Source organism: Populus euphratica, unplaced genomic scaffold (genome assembly GCF_000495115.2).
Source record: "Populus euphratica unplaced genomic scaffold, PopEup_1.0 scaffold78.1, whole genome shotgun sequence".
Lineage (NCBI taxonomy): Eukaryota > Viridiplantae > Streptophyta > Magnoliopsida > Malpighiales > Salicaceae > Populus > Populus euphratica.
Window position 1 is genome coordinate 1,166,298 of NW_011499867.1, and position 21,851 is coordinate 1,188,148.

A 21,851-nucleotide genomic window follows, 5' to 3' on the forward strand; every position below is an offset into this window, starting at 1 on the left:
GAGTAAACAACTCCATTCCTGATGGTGTGATTCCCACTTCTAGAGGTTGCAATCGTGTAAATGTTGGGAGAAATCAAGAAGTTCAGAGAATGAAATACAATGTAGCCTTACCAAGAATTGACTTACCAACTCTATTCTCTCTAGTTCCTCTCAATCTCTATCTATTCTTCTTCTATCTCTCTCCTTTCTCTCTAGTTTCTTAGTTTTGTTAAGAGGGACCTCAACAAAGGTGTCAAGGAAAAGAAAAGAAAAAACTACCTCTGAACTCTAGCCAGGGGATTATTTTATTTGTTTTTCTATTTTAAAACTAATTAATCAATTCTCTTAAACTATATATAGATTGAGATCTGTATATAGACTAGGCAAATTCCATTGTTCCAATGGGCCTTAGTTCTTAGTTATGCTAGCAATCGGCAAAAGTTATCAAAGATTTTCTGAATTTATCAGTACTATATTTAATCATATTCACAAACACGATAATATATTTAGTCATCTTCTTTATATCTACATATACAGAGAGAAAGAGGAAACGATATCTTAGGTTATAAAAACTAAAATGACTGTTTTTCTCATTTAAAAAGTATAATGACAATATTTAATAACTTTGATTTTTATGGTAATTATTATTTTTTACCAAAAAAATCCAACAATATACCTGGAGGATAGCTTCCTTTTTTATTATTTTATTTCTGTGTATGGTTAAAGAAGCATGGTTTTGTATATGGTGTCGTCATTCTTTAATAAAAAATCATACAGGTAGCTAGATACATGGAATCCTTGTAGACTTTCTCAGAAATCAACGAAACTGCCAGTCATCTGGGTTATTTTCACATACAGGTGCATTCTCTTGAGTAAATTAGCCTAAAAACAATCTAAAACATGGAGCCTTCCATCAAGGAAAAGTGTAGCCAAAATTCTCAGAATGGGAACCGGCTGCTGCGAATGGTGGTGCATGTGAGGCAGGCAGGGGAGAGCATATTGTATTTGTGCTAAGCTGCATTGGCTAGCTAGCAGAAAAGGACTTGTCTGGAGAGTATTTTGAGGAGAAGATTTAAGTAGCAATTAGTCAGAATAATGATTGTCTCCTTTGATTGCTTTCTGATTGCTCCATAATCTTCTCCTCGAAATATTCTCTAATAATACCTAATGACATGATCAGTCAAATACCAGTAGAAAAAAAGGGGGGAGAGAGGGATCATGGCAAACGTTACACCCCCTTTCACCTTATGACAATCACACACTAAATTTAACTTTTTTCCCTCCCATTTCTGGTGGCCGCATAAAGCATTGTCAAAAACAGCAAATCTGTCAGAGTTAGTATCTAATTTTTGGATGCATCATTTGTCATTTGAGTTTAAAGGCCCTGCAAAAACCGAGCCCCTCTAAACTCTCGTTTAACCATCCCTTCTCATTTAAGTCTCTCAACTCCCATTGCTTCTAACATTACCTTGATAATATTTTCTTGCAGTTTGATCTGGCTCAGACCATGGCCAGAACCGGGCTGCTAGTATGGTCATATTGTTTGATTCTGGCATCAGTCAATGTTGTTCACGTCCTTTCTTCAACAGTCTTACCAGGTATAGGCGTGAACTGGGGCACGATGGCGTCGAATACATTGCCGCGTAATATAGTGGTTAACATGTTGAAAGACAATGGCATCAGTAAGGTTAAGCTTTTCGATTCTGATTCTCCGACCTTAAAGGCCTTGGCTGGCACAGGCATTGAGGTCATGGTTGGCATCCCTAATAACCAGATGTACATAGTAGCCGGTGATATAGAGGATGCCGAAGATTGGGTGAAAGAAAATGTCACCGCGTATCTTCATAATGGGGGTGTTGACATCAAGTTAGTTGAAATCTTATTTTTCATCTCTGTTTGTTCATGCTTTTCATCTCTGTTCTACATGAATTCTGCTTACTATTGCATTGAATTGATCCTTGCTCAATCTGCCTTCGTAGATATGTGGCTGTTGGGAATGAGCCTTTCTTGTCGAGCTATAATAACACATATGACAATATTACGTTCCCAGCATTGCAAAACGTTCAAAAGGCTTTGGACAAAGCTGGAGTCGGAGACAAAATCAAAGCTACAGTTGCTCTTAATGCTGATGTTTATGAATCCCTTTCGGACAAACCGTCCGGTGGTGATTTCCGTAAGGACATAAAGGGTATCATGATTCAGATTATCAAGTTTCTCCATCAAAATAAGGCTCCCTTCGTTGTTAACATTTATCCATTCCTTAGTCTGTATCAAAACGCTGGCTTCCCCTTCGATTATGCCTTCTTTGATGGTGGCAAAACAATCTCGGATAAAAATGTTTCATACAGCAATGTGTTTGATGCAAATTACGATACACTAGTTTGGACGCTGAAGAAGAATGGTGTTGGTGATTTGAAGATCATAATTGGGGAAGTTGGTTGGCCTACAGATGGTAACTTTAATGCTAACAACAAACTAGCTAAGAAGTTCTATGACGGTCTCCTAAAAAAGTTGGTCGCAAAGAAGGGAACCCCTCTCCGACCAGGCCTATTGGAATTGTATCTCTTTAGCCTAATCGACGAGAATCAGAAAAGCATTGCACCGGGACATTTTGAGAGACATTGGGGACTCTTTTACTATGATGGAAAGCCAAAGTTTCCAATAGATTTATCCGGAAAAGGCAACGACAAGATGCTAATAGCAGCAAAGGGAGTTCAGTACATGTCACCTCGATGGTGTGTGCTTAATGAGGAGAACAAGAACTTGAGCATGATAGCAGATGAAATCAGCTATGCTTGCTCTTTGGCTGATTGCACAAGCTTGGGTTATGGATCATCATGCAGCAAAATGGACAGTGATGGCAATGTTTCTTATGCTTTTAATATGTACTTCCAAATGCAGGATCAAGGTGATTATGCATGCAATTTCAATGGATTAGCAATGATAGTTAAAAAAAATGCCTCTCGGGGAAGCTGTCTTTTCCCATTGCAGCTTGTAGGAGCTGGAGAGAGGCTCGGATTGGCATATGGAGTAAGCATCATTGCAGGATTAATGTTGGCATTTTTCTCCCTGATGTAATAACATCTGGCTCATAATACCAATTTACAGCATTGGTATTGTAAGTTTTTATCATTACCATTTGTTTAGTATCATTTTCTTCTTCAGTCGCTTGGCTATTGACATAATGAGATAATTTTTCTAATCTTTTACCAGTACCCCACCTCAGAGTATGAGTGGAATTCGATCTCTAATCTCTAGCTAAAACGGCACAAAGAGGTTTCTTTAGTAATGATCAAGTTTTACCACTACCGGTGTCAATTATTCCCATTTCTTTCAGTGATGTGCTGTTAGCTTTGGCACTTGGAACAATCAATCTGCGTTCTGTGTATTAAATTAACATGCAAGAGTTTGGTGTTATGCCTATTAAAATCCGATTATGTGATCCCTCAATAGCAAATTACATCTTGACAACCATCCTATACTCGCCAATCTGTAAGAGTTTTAGTTGCCTCGCCAGAAACCAATCTCTTGCTCTCCTTTTCTGCAGGGTAGGCCCCATCTGGACTAAATAGGACTGTCCTGCTTGTAATGAAACAAACCCCAACTAAAATCATCGGATACGTTCACGATTGTCCAAAATTCATTCGAGATAACACCATTGTCCAAGACGCTAAAGTAAAATGTTCCCAGAATTTTCGATGCAATTGTCCAAGACGCTAAAGTAAAATGTTCCAGAATTTTGCTTCTTTCGATGCGATACTTTCGTCTCCTTCAAACTGTAGAGTAACTGAAACTGGCAGGGAAATTGATCATAAGCTGGGTTCTGTCCTGAAATCACCCGCCAGCTCCAATCCAGACTCTCTAACCAACCCACAAAAAGAACCTCCGCAGTTTTAGCCATGGGAGACACATAAGGGTTTTCAGGGACCTTAGCAGCCAATTCCAGACAACTGTTCTTCTGCAACACGCAGAGAAAATGCTTCCAGGTTTTGGACTTTCGTAAGAAGTAATACATCTATATTTACACACCTGATCGACTGGGCTTCATTTGTTCAAGCATTGAAGAACTTTCCAGCGGTTAGGATACAATGGGAAAGTTTAATATCTGAGGCCTACAGCTCCTAACCATGCAGTTCAAGGTAGAAAACCCCTTTGATCTCAGGTTCTTTAGGATTGGTGCAAGTCTTATATACGCATTGATTATTACTAGAAAGCAGAACCTTATGTCATCCACATTATGCCAGTCCCATGCTTTGGATACAGTCTGCACTACATCCATAGAATCACTTGTTTTCTCTGACTCAGAAATTCCAAATAAGGATCCACTGGTTTCATTCTGAACGTCAGATCCTCCTAATTTGTTCACTAGATTCGGAGATGAGGTAAAGCATTCAATGTTTGGACACTTTTTGTCAAAACATGATTTCCATATCATCTATAACCGGTATATAGACAAAATTATTCGTCAAAATTCTATACCTATATAAACTCAAACTCATATAAATTTATTATTTAAATAACTCAAACAAATAATAAGAAAACTAACTTTATAATATAATTTGATTATTTTAATACAAGAGTTAATATAAATTTATAATTGTGAAACACTAACTAAGTATAAAGAAAAAAATATTAATTACATCCTAAAAAGCAGGTTTTAAAGGTTCAACAAAATTGACACTTTAACAAACTATGAGTATGGGAAAAAAAAAAAAGAATGAATTCAACAATTCAATAAGTAAATATCATTCAATATACATACACAAGGAACATATATATATATATATATATATATATATATATATATGTATGTATGTATGTATGTATGTATGTATATATATGTATGTGTGTGTGTGTGTGAGGGGGGGGGTGTTTAAGTTCTTATATTAAATTTTTCTCAAATAGATCATAACAAGAATATCATAAGGTAAAGCTCATTAAAAAATTAAAATACAATGAGCATGAGGTTTCGTATTGTAAGATGATCAATTCATATAGAAAAGTGACTCCCCTAACCAACTAGAGTTTAGATATGATGTGCACAAAGACTAACACTGCCTTGTTAACATGAGTATTATAATTGATATATCATAGGTTCATATCATAATTAAACATACAAATTTATATCTCAAGGTTCAACTCATGACATCAATCAAATAAGAAGCTATCAATTTAGAGTTAATTCAAAAGTATATATTAGTTCATATCAATAATTCAAATTAAACAATTAATCATGCTTTATCGTAACAAGAATAATAATCAACACACATATACATATAATTCAATTTGTATTAACAATTCAAATATGTATATTATTTCTCATGCATATAAAAAATAATTCACTCACCTTACTCAAAAGATAATATAACTCTAAAGCAGATACCAAAGCCAATCCAATTAATGTCTCGCAAGTAGAATATCATGATTATCTAAATACTAAAAAAGATATACTAAAAAACAACTCAAAAAGAACATACAACCTATTTGATACACTTAACTAAGGGTCTAACTTATAAACATATATGTTTATGAACCAAACTAATTATTTTTTCTAAAAACCTAAAAATTAAATAATTTTCTCAAAATCTAATTAAGAAAAAAATTATTATAACTTGATAATAATTCACCAAAAAACCCTAAACTATTCCTAAAAAACAAATCTGTAAAAAAACTAAGATTACTGCTAGGGACCAATCTGAAATTTTATTAGATTTTTAGGGGTCAAATTATAATTTTATCAAATTAGAGGACTAAGCTAAAAATGTCATAAATATAATGGAATTTTGCCCATAATTCATTCTTAATTCTATATAGAATCTTGAATTATGCTTCAAGGACCAATCTAAAATTTTATCATATTTTTAGGGGTCAAATTGTAATTTTATCAAATTGGAGAATCAAACTAAAAATATCATAAATTCATAACTATACTAGAATTTTGCCTATAATTCATCCTCAATTCTATCTAGAATCTTGAAATTATGCTCTAGGGATGAATCTGTAATCTTTTCAAAGTTTGGACTAAACTGTAATTTTATATATTAAGTGAACAAATAAAATTTCATCATTTTCAACCTTAAGCCCATATTTTTCCATAGATGACTTGCTAATATAACCAAATTTTTAATTCAAATACAATTCTTAAACCCAGACCAGCCTGACGGGTTGACCAAATGGCTAGATCAGCCCAGGTTTGTTAAAAGATCGGTTCGTGCAACAACCCGAAAAAACCGATCAACTCGACAGGTCCATTACCCGAATGAACCCAAATGAGACTTAATTTCTTTTTTTCAAATGTGGTTTTTCTCCTATACCTCTCTTTTTATATATTTTTTTAATTGGTTATTAATACTTTTTAAAGTTCACTATATAGATATTAGAAAAATATTTTATTTTTTTAATTTAGAATTTGAAACCATTTAGTATATATACTCTATGTTGTCAAGAAAAAATTTATTTTTTCAATATGGGATTTGAAATCTTTTTGTATATATACTTTATGTTCATAAGTAAAAAAATCATGTTTTTTCAATGTAGGATTTGAAATCTTTTAGTATATATACTCTATATTTCCAATACATTTTTGTTTTTAATGTGGGATTTAAAATCATTTCATATATATATATATATATATATATATATATATATATATATGTAATGTTTTTTTCAATGTGGGATAAAAATGTTGTTCACTAGATTCGGAGATGAGGTAAAGGATTCAATGTTTGGTCACTTTGTCAAAATATGATTTCCACATCTATAACTGGCATATAGGCAAAATTCTTCGTCAAAATTCTATACCTATATAAACTCAAACTTATATAAATTTATTATTTAAATAACTCAAACAAATAATAACAAAACTAACTTTATAATATAATTTGATTATTTTAATACAAAAGTTAATATAAATTCATAGTTGTAAAACACTAACTAAGTATAAAGAAAACAAATATTAATTACATCCTAAAAAACAGGTTTTAAAGGTTTAACAAAATTGACACGCTAACAAACTATGAGTACAAAAAAAAAAAAAAGTGAATTCAACAACTCAATAAGTAAATATCATTTAATATACATACACAAGGAACATATATATATGTGTGTGTGTGTGTGTGTGTTGGGAGGGGGTGTTTAAGTTCTTATAGCAAATTTTTCTCAAATAGATCATAACAAGAATATCATAAGGTAAAACTTGTCAAAAAATCAAAATACAATAAGCATGAGGCTTCGTACTGTAAGATGATCAATTCATATAGAAAAGTGACTCCCCTGACCAACTAGAGTTTGGATATGATGTGCACAAAGACTAACACTACCTTGTTAACATGAGTATTATAATTGACATATCATAGGTTCATATCATAATTAAACATACAGATTTATATCTCAAGGTTCAACTTATGACATCAATCAAATAAGAAGCTATCAATTTAGAGTTAATTCAAAAGTATATATTAGTTCATATCAATAATTCAAATTAAACAATTAATCATACTTTATCGTAACAAGAATAATAATCAACACACATATACATATAATTCAATTTGTATTAACAATTCAAATATTTATATTATTTCTCATGCATATAAAAAATAATTCACTCACCTTACTTAAAAGATAATATAACTCTAAAACAGATACCAAAGTCAATCCAATTAATGTCCCGCAAGTAGAATATTATGATTATCTAAATACTAAAAGAGATATACTAAAAAAAAACTCAAAAAGAACGTACAACCTATTTAATACACTTAACTAAGGGTCTAACTTATAAACATATATGTTTATGAACCAAACTAATTATTTTTTCTAAAAACCTAAAAATTAAATAATTTTCTCAAAATCTAATTAAGAAAAAAATAATATAACTTGATAATAATTCACCAAAAAACCCTAAACTATTCCTAAAAAAAATCTGTAAAAAAACTAAGATTACAGTTAGGGATCAATCTGAAATTTTATTAGATTTTTAGGGGTCAAATTATAATTTTATCAAATTAGAGGACTAAGCTAAAAATGTCATAAATATAATGGAATTTTGCCCATAATTCATTCTTAATTCTATCTAGAATCTTGAATTATGCTTCAAGGACCAATCTAAAATTTTATCATATTTTTAGGGGTTAAATTGTAATTTTATCAAATTGGAGAATCAAACTAAAAATATCATAAATTCATAACTATATTAGAATTTTTCCTATAATTCATCCTCAATTCTATCTAGAATCTTGAAATTATGCTCCAGGGATGAATTTGTAATCTTTTTAAAGTTTGGGGGCTAAACTGTAATTTTCATATATTAAGTGAACAAATAAAATTTCATCATTTTCAACCTCAAGCCCATATTTTTCCATAGATGACTTGCTAATATAACCAAATTTTTAATTCAAATACAGTTCTTAAACCCAGACCAGCCTAACGGGTTGACCAAATGGTTAGATCAGCCCAGGTTTGTTAAAAGACCAGTTGGTGCAACAACCTGGAAAAACCGGTCAACTCGATAGGTCAACCCATTACCCAAGTGAACCTAAATGAGACTCAATTTCTTTTTTTCAAATGTGGTTTTTCTTCTATACCTCTCTTTTTATATATTTTTTTTAATTGGTTATTAATACTTTTTAAAGTTCACTATATAGATATTTGAAAAATATTTTATTTTTTTAATTTAGAATTTGAAACCATTTAGTATATATACTCTATGTTGCCAAGAAAAAAATTATTTTTTCAATATGGGATTTGAAATCCTTTTGTATATATATTTATATTCATAAGAAAAAAAACTATATTTTTTCTTCAATGTAGGATTTGAAATCTTTTAGTATATATACTCTATATTTCCAATACATTTTTGTTTTTAATGTGGGATTTAAAATCATTTCATATATATATATATATATATATATATATATATATATATATACTCACCCACCTCAAACAAACACTGCTTGACAAATCTCTTATGCACATCCAATGCAAATTTTTCCAATCCCAAGTCCTTCTCTAACAGTCTCCGCACCCCCTCAAACGTCAGAGAACTGCAATTTTATGTTTATTTACAACAAAATTCATTCAATTCTCATCAATCCCTTAATCACTAAAACTGCGTAAATCATTTCCTTTCTTAATCAACTCCCAGGAAAAATTAAATTACACCAACTTCGACAGGAAAAAAAAAAAAAAAACCTAGAATTGCATAAAATTCTCATGTGAGAAAGAAAGGGTGTGCTCACTCGGCTTGTTTTTTGAAGTGGCTAACGCGAGAGAGCATTGCTTCCTTGACTTGGGACTCGATGTCGAGCGACTCGTCGGGCGTTTCTTTTTTCACCGTCTCGGTGGCTTGCTCTTGCATCTCAAAAATTAGTTTAAATACTTCAACTTAAAAGGATAAAGAATATATTTTCAATATGAGATTAAAAAAAATTAAAATATTATTTTAAACTTCATTATTTATAACATGTAAAACTTATATTCACATGAATTTTGTTCTTTATTTTTTCATATGAAATATTAAAATTTTAAATATTTTTTTAATTTTTTCAGGTTGATTCAAGTTGACCCATGAAACCCAGGACCTGGTCCCTTGGCCGAGTTAACTCCCGAGTTGGGTTTGATAAATATGAATTCAAATTCATCATTTAAATAAATCATAACTCAAAATCGTCATCCTTCCTTAAAATCTTTTAAAATCAACTAAATAAATCATTAACCCATAGTATTTCAATTAATTCATCAATTAAATTCAAAACAAAATAGAAAATCAAAGCTAAATAACATAGTTATACATAACCAAAGTGTAAAACTTACCTTGGGGTTTTATTTCTTCTAATCATTTTCTCCTTACTTTAGTCTTTCATTATTTTCTCTTTTTCTTTCTTTTCCTCTCGTAATTTTCTCCCTCAAAATTCAAATCTCTCTCTCTCTCTTTTATCCTATTTATATTTATTAAGTTTTATTTAATTACCATAATACATCATGTTCATTTATACCTATGATCTAAGACTCCAAGGACTTTGTTGTCATTTCCTATTAATCTATTCTTCTTCTTTTTTTCAAAACATCACAATTTCCCCATTTTATAAAAATCCCATCCTTGAAATGAGGATACTTTTAGCGCATCTTGTCATGTCGCTTCCTCGCACAAATAACTTTTTCAAGGCTGGAATACCAAGACCTAATTGAGTAGTTGCGTGAGATTTTAAAATATGATTTATATTATTCTGTAACACACACTTTTAAATGAAAGCCTTTTGAACTTGAAATTTACATAAACTCATGTTATTTTTTGCTTAATTTTTATCAAATAAATGAGAATAATGAAATTCAAACTCGTGATCATTTGATCAAGGTTCTAATAATATATCAAAAAATTATCTCAATCCAATAATTTAAACTATTAGATAAAGTTTTAAAATATAATTTATATTATTGTCTAAGAGAACAACATGCATTGTAGAATGAAAGACAGTGCTTTTATCAGTAAATCAGCAGGAGGAACTGGTGTATCTGTCCACAACATCAGTGCCGCTGGAAGTTTAATTCGTGGGGCAAATGGGACATTTAATGGCATTGTTGCAATGTGAGGGTGTTCAATGATATTGCTCGCTATATTGATAAAGGAGGAGGCAAGAGGAAAGGTGCTTTTGCTGTGTATCTGGAGCCATGGCATGCTGATAGGAAAGAGCAACTTGCTGCCTGGATAGCTAATAAGAAGCAAGTTAGTGCATATGCATTGAGTTTACCACAGATTGATAATGATGTTGTTATTCCACCATCCAGGTGGAAATGTGCCAGGTGTGACAAAAAAAGATAAATTGCGGCTAAATCTTACCGATGGAATGATTCTTTGTGGGCAAAAAAATTAGGATGGAACTGGAGGCAACAACCATGCCATTGAACATTACAAGGAGACAACCTGCTTTGGACAATTACTGCTGATCTCGAAGCAGCAAATGTTTTCTCTTACCCAGAGGATGATAGTGTTGTGGACCCACTTTTTGTAGGGTTTTATGAAAAGATGATTTACTTGTATTACAGCAATGCTTAATATAATGATTACAATGAGAGTTACAATCAGAATAGGAAAGAAGAATTATACACAGAGAAGGAAACAAATGTCCTGAGGTTAAGGAAGCAATTATCCTAAGTATATGGGGCGTTATTGCTGAAGATATGTAGACTTGTTCTTTTACTCTTATATGCCCCCGCAAGATGGTGCCTCCATCAGAGACACCAATCTTGGACCGAAGAAGAGAAAACCTTTGGCAAGGGAGAGGTTTGGTTAGAGCATCGGCTAGCTGATCGGTAGTAGAAACATGAGAGACCCGAAGTAGACCTTGGCTGACATGATCACGTACAAAGTGGAAGTCAATAGCTATATGTTTCATGCGAGAGTGGAACACAGGATTGGCACAAAGATAAGTTGCTCCCACATTGTCACAGTAAACAGTTGGTGGAGCACGAGGAGAGGCATGCAGTTCACGTAAGAGTTGCTGAACCCAAGATAACTCCGCAGCAGTAGCAGCAACTGCCCGATATTCAGTTTCTATAGAAGAGCGTGCAACAGAACGCTGCTTGCAAGAAGCCCAAGAGACAACATTACCTCCTAAAAACAAAATATAGGCAGTGGTGGACGTGCGATCATCAGGATTGTCTGCCCAATCAGAGTCAGAGAAAGCAGATAATGTAGTGAAGGTGCTACGGGTGAGGGAAAGGCCATGATGAATGGTGCCTTTGAGGTAGCGTAACAGACGCTTGACTGCTTGCCAATGAAGCTGAGTAGGTTTATGCATGAACTGAGAGAGCTTATTCACTGTGAAAGCTATGTCTGGACGAGTGAGAGAGAGATATTGGAGAGACCCAACAACACTGCAAAATTCACTAGCATCCATGGAGGTAGAACCGTCAGATATAGTAAGACTTGTAGTTGTGAAAAGTGGTGTGGTTGCCTCCTTTGCACCAGCCATATTGGTGCAGGCAAGTAGATCATATATATATTTGTGTTGGGATAGGATGAGGCTAGTGGAGGTAGGCAATACTTCAACCCCAAGGAAGTAATGGAGAGAACCTATATCTTTGACAGAAAACTGAGAGGACAATGCAGTAATAAAGGAAGTCAAGAACCTGTCATTGTTGCTAGTGATAAGAAGGTCATCAACATAGACCAAGAAGTAGGCAATTATTCCACCATGATTGTAGATGAACAAAGATGTATCAGCTTTAGAGTTGACAAAGCTCTGTGAGATAAGAAACGTGGCCAGCTCATTATACCAAGCTCTGGGAGCTTGTTTAAGGCCATAGATTACCTTGCGGAGACGAAAAACATGGTGTGGCAGCTGATTATCAATTAAGCCTTGGGGTTAAGCCATGTAGACTTCTTTAGAAAGAGAACCTTGAAGGAAGGCATTGTTAACGTCAAGTTGTGTAATAGGCCAACCATGCTGAAGAGCTGGACAGAGAACAATGCGAATGGTAGTAGGCTTGACAACAGGGTTGAACGTCTCAGTGTAGTCGAGACCAGGATGTTGATGAAAGCCTTTAGCTACAAGGCGAGCTTTGTACCTGTCAATAAAGTCGTCTGGTTTTCTTTTGAGCCGAAAGACCCACTTGCAACCTACCAAATTCTGATGCAGAGAAGAAGGGACCAGTTCCCAGGTGCCATTACTGGTTAAAGCAGTAAACTCAGCTGACATGGCAGCTCTCCATTCTGGGTGTTGAAGGGCTTGAGACACACATGATGGTTCAAGAGTAATAGGTAAGGGATGTTTGGTGGTGAGGTTGAGCTGGCGGGGTTTGAAGATATGGTTTTTGGAACGAGTGATCATGGAGTGATGTGGTATAAGGGGTGGGGGATGGTGATGGTGATGGTGATGGCAAGGACGGGCATGCAGGACTTGAAGAGAGATCAGCACATGGGGGCGAAGGCTGGCATGAGTGCACGGTGGCCTGCTGCTGACGAGATGAGAGTGCTGCAGAGGAAGGGACTGGCATGGCCGACTGGAGGAGAGGAGAAGTGGAGAGAGAGGGAGGTACTGGAGGTGGGGAAGGAATGTCAAATGATAATGCCCAGATGGGTAAAGAAGGAGAGGAGAGACATGCATGAGAGGAGACAGCAAATGGGAATGCAGTTTCAACAAAGCGAACATGATGGGAGATAAATAATCATTGAGTAGTGGGATCAAAACACTTGTAGGCACTTTGAGTGAGGGAATATCCAAGAAAGACACAGGGACGCGAGCGAGGGTTAAGTTTGTGTTTGGCATATGGTCGTAGCCATGAGTAACACAAACACCTAAAGACACGAAGCTTGAGATAATTTGGCAAATTTCCAAAAAGGGATTCAAATGGGGATTTAAGTTGAAGAACGGGAGTGGGCAAACAATTAATGAGAAATGTAGCAGCTTGAAAGGCATAGGTCCAGAAAGAAAGAGGAAGGGAGGCTTGATGGAGCATTATGAAACCTGTATCCACAATGTGTCTATGACGGCGTTCAGCAATCCTATTATGTTGAGGAGTATGGGGAGGAGTAGTGAGATGATTAATGCCTTGAGTAGTAAAATAGTCTTTAAGTTTGATGTACTCACCCCATTATCGGAGTATATAGAAACAATTGATTTTTTAAAATATTTTTCAACAATAACTTTGAATTTGGGAAAAATAAGAGAAACATCATATTTATGATAAAGAGGGTAAAACCAAATATATTTTGTAAAATGATCAACGAAAATGATATAAAATCGATAACCTTCGGTAAAAGTAATTGGAGATGGGCCTAAACATCAGTGTAAATTAAATCTAATGGACCATGACTTTTAGAGAGGATACATGAAAAGGGCGCCTTTGGCTTTTATGACAGAGACAAGAGTCACAAATAATATTATTAGAGGATGTAGATAGAGGAAGAGTGCAGGAGGTAATAAGGTGATGCAGGATACGAGAAGAGGGGTGGCCAAGTCATCTATGCCAGTCTCTCAATGGGGCTTTAACACCCACAAAAGCATGGAATGATGTCAGAGGAGATAAAGATTCAGGCCACACGTACACATCATTTTTATTCCTGCCTCGAATGAGAGTCGCCCCCGTGCGGAGATCTTTCACCAAAAAATAAGCAGGAAAGAATTCAATTGAAGTGTTATTAGATTTGTAAAATTGAGAAACTGAAAGTAAATTTTTCTTGATGGAAGGAACACACAGAACATTAGATAAGACAAAGTTTTTGGATGAAGTTGGGAGAGTTGCATGACCAGCATGAGTAATTTTCAAACCTGTACCGTCACCTATAACAATAGCATCTGAACCTTCATAAGCCGAGGTGAGTGAGAGATTAGTGAGGTCATCGGTGACATGATGGGATGCTGCAGAATCAATAAGCTAGTTTGGTGACTTCGGAGAGGCAGTAGTGGTGTAATTGACAGTAGGAGCTGTAGAGGTAAAAGGGCGAACTCGAGGACAACGTTTGGCACTATGTCCTTGTTGATCACATAATTGACAGAATCCTTTGTACCCTTGGCCTGGACGTTTTCATGGAGGCTGATATGCACCTTGATAACCACGATTGGAGTTGGAGAATGACTGATATCCACTATTATTGGAAGAGACTTTGTTATTGTGATAGTGCCTAAGAGTGGAGGTGCTGGATTGGCCAAATCGTTGAGTGACATGAGCCGTGATTGGAGGAGATACAGAGCGCACCTCTTCACATTTGAGAAAGTTTTCATATTCAACAAGTTTATCATGAAGATCTTCAAAGCTGATGGGGTTGTCACGTGCGCGAATGGCTGCAGCAATTTCTTTGAATGCAGGACCAAGACCATTGAGAACATGAACTACTAAATCAATATCACTGGGAGGCTCACCAATGATTGATAGTTCATCAAATATGCTTCGCATAGTATTAAGAAATTCACCCACAGAGCTGGAGCCACGGGTGGTAGTAGTGAGTCGTTCTTTGAGACTCATTACACGTGATCTTGAACGGTTTGCATAAAGAGTGTTTAGTTTCTTCCATGCCATATGGGAGGTTGTCGCAGATGCAATGAGTGGCATGTTTTGTTCTGAAACAGAAGCGATGGTGGAGTGTAGCAATAGCTGATCTTGGCGAATCCAGAACATGTGAGCAGGATTAGGTGCATCATGCAGACGTTTGGGTGGTTCCTGATAAGAGCCATCTACATATTGTAGAAGATCATAGCCAATAAGAAGGGCATTGAACTGAGCACGCCATGTTAAGTAGTTTATTGGCGTGAGCTTGAGGGGCAATTGTGCTGCAGCATTGATGGCAATCAATGAATTTGGTGCTATGATAGCAGGGTTGGAAATAACAGTGGTTGTGGCTGTGTTTTCTTGAGTTTCTGCCATGAAAATAGGTGATGAATGCTCGTGGGAGCGTGGCGGCTCTGATACCATGTAGGGTTTTATGAAAAGATGATTTACTTGTATTACAGCAATGCTTAATATAGTGATTACAATGAGAGTTACAATCAGAATAAGAAAGAAGAATGATACACAGAGAAGGAAACAAATGTCCTGAGGTTAAGGAAGCAATTATCCTAAGTATACGGGGCGTTATCGCTGAAGATACGTAGACTTATTCTTTTACTCTTATACTTTTAGCAATACATCTGGCATTTTTTGGGATTGATTTTTCAGCCTTAAAAAAGACTGAAATGACAACTGCTGAGAGGGAACTTGACCAGAACACCAGCTATGACTGGAACCGAATTCAAGAAAGTGGACAGGATGTGGAACCCATTTTTGGACCAGGTTATACAGAACTTGTGAATCTTGGAAACAACTGCTACATGGCTGCCACGATGCAAGTTGTGTTTTCAACTCGGTTCTTCAATTCACGATACTACATTAACCAAAGCTCGAAAATGGCCAGAACACCAGCTATGACTGGAACCGAATTCAAGAAAGTGGACAGGATGTGGAACCCATTTTTGGACTAGGTTATACAGTACTTGTGAATCTTGGAAACAACTGCTACATGGCTGCCACGATGCAAGTTGTGTTTTCAACTCGGTTCTTCAATTCACGATACTACATTAACCAAAGCTCGAAAATGGCATTTGAGATGGCTCCTGCTGATCCAACTGCAGGCTTAAATACGCAGCTTACAAAGCTGGCACATGGTATGCTTCCTGGCAAGCAATCGGTTCCAGCATTGGAGAATGATGAAAAGGCTAATGCCAGAACCACCCTAGTGGCAAGAAAAGGAGTTGGGTAGGCAAATTCTGCAATAAAGCAGATTCTTCAAATGAACACTAATGGAAGTTTGGCTTCTGCAATTTTCACAAGTTGTCCTTGAGGTCAAGGACATTTTCAAGAAAGAATAATGTTGAAGAAGGAATGACAGTAGTAAGAGTTCAGAGGATTTTCAAGGAAGAAAAATGTTGAAGGAATGACATTTTAAGGCAAAAATTAATATCATGGAGATATTAAGTTTCAAGTATTAAGTATTATAAATATTTATATAATAACATTAAAAAGTTAATTACGAGAGCTCATTCACCAACTTTCATTTAATTTATTACAAAAACTCATAATTATAAATATTTTAAAAGAAGTATTTCTTTTCATAAATATCTTTTTCTTTTTTATTCATTTACAAGCTAATTCAATAATAAACCGCAGCCTAATAGGAAACCAGTTTTAAGAGACGGGTTGTTTTTAGAGACATGGTTAGAGACACTCGTGTGGTGGAGTGTGGACAAACTGTCTGAAGCCTTTATGTCCTAGAATAGGAAAAAAGTTCTGTTCCTCGGACGAATTTTATCCGACAATATAAAAATGTTTTTAACTTTCAATTGGTTTGGAAAATGTTTAAAATTAATCTGCCTTCCCTTTCTTCAAGCTAAAACGGTAACAAGAGGATTTATTCAGACATCCTTAAATTCGAGTTTTATTATTAGTATTTTTTTTCCTGATGATGTAATATGCATGCTTTTTTCCTTTTTCTTTTCTTTTATTTTTAATAATGATGCACTACACACACACAGTTCAATGCATAAATATTTTGTAAAATCATGAGATCTATCCCTTGTTGCCCAGAACAGAACTTGATAGCATGTTTTGCATGAAAATATAAAGAAGAAACTGAGGCATATCCTCTTCAGCATTGATGCCTAGACTCAAATACGTAGAAGTCAAATGGCACATAACTAGTGAAAGTAAAAATGAGAACGCGTGAAACATGGGAAAATAGGAGACTCATTTTTCTCTCCACACTCTCTGAGAAAATTACTATAGTATCACTATGGCATCCAGGTTATGAAAATCATCAGCAATATAAATTGTTCGGTTCACCATGAGAGCAACAATGAGAACTAGGAAGTTTCTTTTTGCAGTACAACTGCAACAAAACTGGAATTTGAACAACTTCAAATTGTACTGAAATATTATTTATCCAAATGATGAACTAGTTATTTGACTCTTGGACAAATGCGGTCACCGCATAATCCAATGCCATCTCAAATTACAGCCATAGCGCATTTAAGTTCAGCATCTGAGTGTAACTACTCTGTATATTGCTGTCAAAATTTACTTTCTAGCTAAAAATTTCTGAGCATCTTATCCAAGTACAATACACTCGCAAAGATAAGTTGGAGCTTTACTTCCTGTACGAGAATGCAGCTTGAAACTCCTTTTGAAACCGCTCCCTGGACTTAGTTTTCGCTTCCAATACAACATCATCAAGAAATATCCTTTGTGGAAATTCTTCAGGTACAAGACTCCGATACGTCTCAAACTGTTCTGCAGCTTCTTCTTTTCTATCCAACAGACTGTATATTATTCCCTGCCACAAATTCCCGTAATTGGTTATTGATAAAAGTAAAACTATAATATTTAATTCTTTATGCTATTCAACTCCATTCTGTTAATTGCAATCCTTGAAAATATGTCATCAATATTTGCTACAGGAGATTGAGGCTTTAGACACAGCTTGTTCTTTTGCAAATTTTGTGAACTTGTAATAACTCAATATCATATCTGCAACCCTGCGTGCTGCTACTTTTTTATATCTATGGGTTGTTTCAAACTTGGAATGACACTTGCAAGAAGTAGCATTTAAGGGTATAGTTCTTCTTTCTGAACTCTCAATAGAATACAGACAACTGTACGGCCATAAGTTACATGTTATGGACACCTGCAATAATACTATATTTCATCAATATCATATCTGCAAACGTGCTTGCTGCTACTAGTTATATCTATGGGTTGTTTCAAACTTGGAATGACACTTGCAAGAAGTAGCATTTAAGGGTATAGTTTTTCTTTTGAACTCTCAACAGAATATAAATGGTGGGGACACCAAACCCATACTTTAGATTGCACGAGTATTTGAATAGAGATGACAAAGGATGACTCAGCCTCTCACTCGTTGGTTGGGAGACTGTGCCTATCTAAACATATTTAATCATTTATTTTTATTTAGTTTTTTTATTATTTGGTTTATTTATGTTAGACAATTTTAATTGATGGAGTGAGACCAATAGTTGGTTGTTTTATGGTCATGTTATTTATATGTTTCTTTTTCATTTTGTGAGATAGTTTTTGATGATTTAATAAAAATAACAGACTATTTTCTTTTCTTCCTAGCTTTTTTTTCATTGCTTTTAATTCTTGGCTTCTTCTTTCTTTCTCTACTTTTATTCCCTTTTTAGTTTATTATCCCACATCAATGGCATACTTCATAAGTTACATGTTATGGACAACTGCAACGTGACATAAATTGAAGGAAAATTGCTTCAATATAAATGTATGAACGTTATGTGCATAGTTGAAATCTTCAAAAAGATGGTGCAGGCCCTCAAGCTTTTACCTTACAAACTGAAAGAATTAATTGTTATCCATTTGCAAGCATTAACATACAATTAAAACAAGCTTACCTGGCAAAGATAAGGTCGAAAATCTCGTGGGTTGTCACTAACCAGGCCTTGAAATTTCTTCAAAGCCTCCTCAAAATCCCCCTGCAAAATTTGCAAGTTTTCACATATTAAAATTGAAAATCAATTGGTTGACTCGATCCATTATCCTAGGTCCCACCAATCAATATTTCTACTTTTTCGAGTTCTACATCATTTGTCAATGCTCTATTATTTTAAGCATGCATTTGCATGAAGTATTGGGTGGAACAATTTTTACGAGGCCCAACACTCATCCTACTTGACCCTGGAAAGAAAGGACTAACTGGTAGGATTCACCTTGACAACATGCATTTGCGCAATTAGAATTCTAATGTTTCTCTTCTCAGTGACTCTTTTTTCACGATGGGCAACTTCTAGAGCTTTATTCAGCATCTCAAAGACAGCAGGACCTTCAAGATTTTTGTGCATAACCAGTGCTAAACCCTGCACCAAACAGAGAGTCAAATAGTATTTCTATTTTCCAGTGAAGAGAAAGAACACCAAAAAGTCACAGATGTTGGTATTAACATAGAAATGTAATCACAGATGTTGGTATTAACATAGAAATGTGATGATATAAGGATGTGCTACAAAGTTATATAGACAAAGTTTCTCAAAGAAGTCCTATACCACCATGCAATTCATGATTCAATCTCCGTGGCTGGTATGGAGCTAATCGATAGGGATATTTTTAAACACCAAGGTCTTGCCAAGTTGTTCATAGCTTTCCATCAACTAGCAATCTGCACTAGCAAAATCTGATGAAGATGACACTCATAATTTATGGACACAAGGGACCATGGAACCCTTAATAAATAAATGATCGAGAAGGATTATGTTATTGTTGTTTAAGGAATATTTTTTCATTATAATTGCCAATGAGAAAGCTAATGGTTAGTTGAATACCATGATAGCAGGAGCGGTAGGAATGTAATTTGATTACTTCTGGAATGATTGAAAAATCACTCCTAAGCCAAATCCTCATTATACTTCAAATTAGTGACACTTGAGATTTTGAAATTCTAACTAGACATTGTAGGTCCTTTGCGCTTTGCCTATTGCAGTATAACCAAATAGAAAGGAAACAGTTATAAGAATACCAACATTTAAGTAATTAATCAGGTGAGCAAGTACCAAGCACGGAATCGTTTGCCACAGAGGCAAAGTTCGTGTGTTGGTTTAACTTATATATGGGTTTCAGCAACCTATGGGACCAAATTCAAACCCAAGGGACTACAACTGCCAACAAGAAAAATGAAAATTGATCGCTTGTCATTATAATATGTTACTATAAAAATCTAATGGTCAACAAGAATCATTTCAGTGGTCTCTAAACCTCCAGCATTTTTTATTTGTTTCCGAACACATCCGTCCTCCCTAAGGATTTCTCCCCTAGCCACCTTTCTAGTAGTGGAAGATCTTCAAAGAAAGGAGCTAAGAAATTTGAATAACAAAATTTGGAACTCGAGAAAAAAAATATAGGTGACAGCCAATTGTATTGAGAACAAGAGTTTGCCCATTGAGGAGATGCCTTCTTAACAAATACATGAGAAGAAGCTGTGTATAAAATAATCCCATCACAGAGAACACCAATTGGAATGGCTCAATGCTTTCAAGCTCAAGCCTTCGCTTCCATCAATGCCATGGAGTCGCTGTTCCCATACTGAACAAGGAGCAGTCTTTTGGTAAAATTAAGAAAAGCTTTATGAGGTCAGTTACAGATATGGTTGTACATCTTCTTGTGCCTGTTTAAACTAATTACATATCCCTCTAGGAAGCAATTATATTGACCAAATTATTTGCCTTCCCATATTCCAAGTCAGTTAGCAGTCAGCCTCCAAACTTTCAAAACAGATAGCTTGCAGAAATGCTTATGTGATACCTTGCAAACATCTCAGTATTCATATAGAGGCATGCATATTATGAGAAAACAAAAGCAAACGCACCCAAGCAATAATTATTTTTGCTGCACACGGATACAGCTACTCACTTGTTGGAGAAGAAAGATAAACGGAAAACAGGAATACCAGATCAAGAATCATACGTGCAAAGCTCTAAGCAAAAGTGGTCTCTCTTCCAAGATTTCGTTGAACAACCTTTTAGCCTTGTTCAATTGCCCCAACATCTCATAACAAAGTGCCTCCAAAAGCCTCCATTCAACTTCCTCGGGCTCGATCTCAATCAACCTCTCAACATACTTCACAGCCTCTTTAGTCTGTCCTCTCCTCATCTTCCCATGCAGAACCACCTTCAATGCCTCCACATTCCTTGGCTCCTTCTCCCAAACCTTCTCATACATCTCCTCTTCCTCACTTTTCTCCATCTGGGCATCTCTCTTGCCCTCTAAATTCACACTACCACCACTTGTTTGAGCCGGAAGTGCCAAACTTTGCCTAGTATTTAAACCAAAAGAACCAATAAAAATGAAGGCCCCAACAAGGGAAACCAGCACCTTCTCAGACAAAAAACTGGTGAATTTGTTGTTTGTTTTGGAGATACTTGAAGTGCGTATCTGAGGAAATGGTGACTTAGAACAGATACTTGATGAGATGTGCAGTTTGTGCCTGCTGTGGATGTTGAGTGGATTCATGGAACAGAGTAGTAGTGGCTTCAGAGAAGTGGAGGAGTTACAGTTTTTTAACGATTTCAAATTCTGAAAATGCGAGGATGGAGAGCATGGAGAGAATGTTTTTACTGAACCCATTTTGGATGAAGAAGCAATCAATCAATCAAGAAGATTGCCCATTCAAAACCTTGGCACTGGCTACGGCCAAAGGGGTTTAAGAGTCGGTGTTTCAATCTTCACTACACAAATGATGATGCCAAGATGATAAAAGGGATGCCTATTATTTATAGATAGCTACAAATCAGCCCTCTAACTATTCATCTTACTATTCAACGACCCATGAGTTGCTAATCTCTTATTTCTCTTCCATATTTGACTTTTTAACCTCTAATTTTTAC

General features: G+C 35.3%; 2 protein-coding genes and 1 pseudogene across 3 annotated transcripts; 1 reads left to right on the plus strand and 2 right to left on the minus strand.

The window, feature by feature from the left end:
* The first annotated feature begins 1,486 nt into the window (after window positions 1-1,486).
* Window positions 1,487-3,057, plus strand: LOC105126413 (glucan endo-1,3-beta-glucosidase 8-like). Its single transcript, XM_011027278.1, has 2 exons — window positions 1,487-1,845; window positions 1,959-3,057. The coding sequence occupies exons 1-2, from the start codon at window positions 1,487-1,489 to the stop codon at window positions 3,055-3,057; spliced, it is 1,458 nt and encodes a 485-aa protein (XP_011025580.1).
* A 592-nt stretch (window positions 3,058-3,649) lies between these two features.
* On the minus strand, window positions 3,650-4,414 carry LOC105126474 (uncharacterized; annotated as a pseudogene).
* A 12,834-nt stretch (window positions 4,415-17,248) lies between these two features.
* On the minus strand, window positions 17,249-21,697 carry LOC105126414 (uncharacterized). 2 transcript variants are annotated; one of them, XM_011027279.1, is made up of 4 exons: window positions 20,932-21,697; window positions 19,185-19,331; window positions 18,870-18,950; window positions 17,249-17,776 (listed from the first exon to the last, which is right to left on the minus strand). In XM_011027279.1, the coding sequence occupies exons 1-4, from the start codon at window positions 21,589-21,591 to the stop codon at window positions 17,591-17,593; spliced, it is 1,074 nt and encodes a 357-aa protein (XP_011025581.1). In that variant the 5' UTR covers window positions 21,592-21,697; the 3' UTR covers window positions 17,249-17,590. The 2 variants fall into 2 exon arrangements, with proteins under 2 accessions (XP_011025581.1, XP_011025582.1); XM_011027280.1 differs by lacking the exon at window positions 19,185-19,331.
* Window positions 21,698-21,851: the final 154 nt, after the last annotated feature.

Bases quoted from the DNA above. Each gene is read 5' to 3' on its own strand.
- LOC105126413 (XM_011027278.1), top strand. From the start codon at position 1,487: ATGGCCAGAACCGGGCTGCTAGTATGGTCATATTGTTTGATTCTGGCA. The intron at 1,846-1,958 runs GTTAGTTGAAAT...CTGCCTTCGTAG, and splicing joins AATGGGGGTGTTGACATCAA to ATATGTGGCTGTTGGGAATG.
- LOC105126414 (XM_011027279.1), bottom strand. From the start codon at position 21,591: ATGGGTTCAGTAAAAACATTCTCTCCATGCTCTCCATCCTCGCATTTT. The intron at 19,332-20,931 runs GTATGATTCTTG...TGTTTGGTGCAG, and splicing joins TTTTGCTTAGAGCTTTGCAC to GGTTTAGCACTGGTTATGCA. The intron at 17,777-18,869 runs GTAAGCTTGTTT...AATTTGTGGCAG, and splicing joins TTCGACCTTATCTTTGCCAG to GGAATAATATACAGTCTGTT.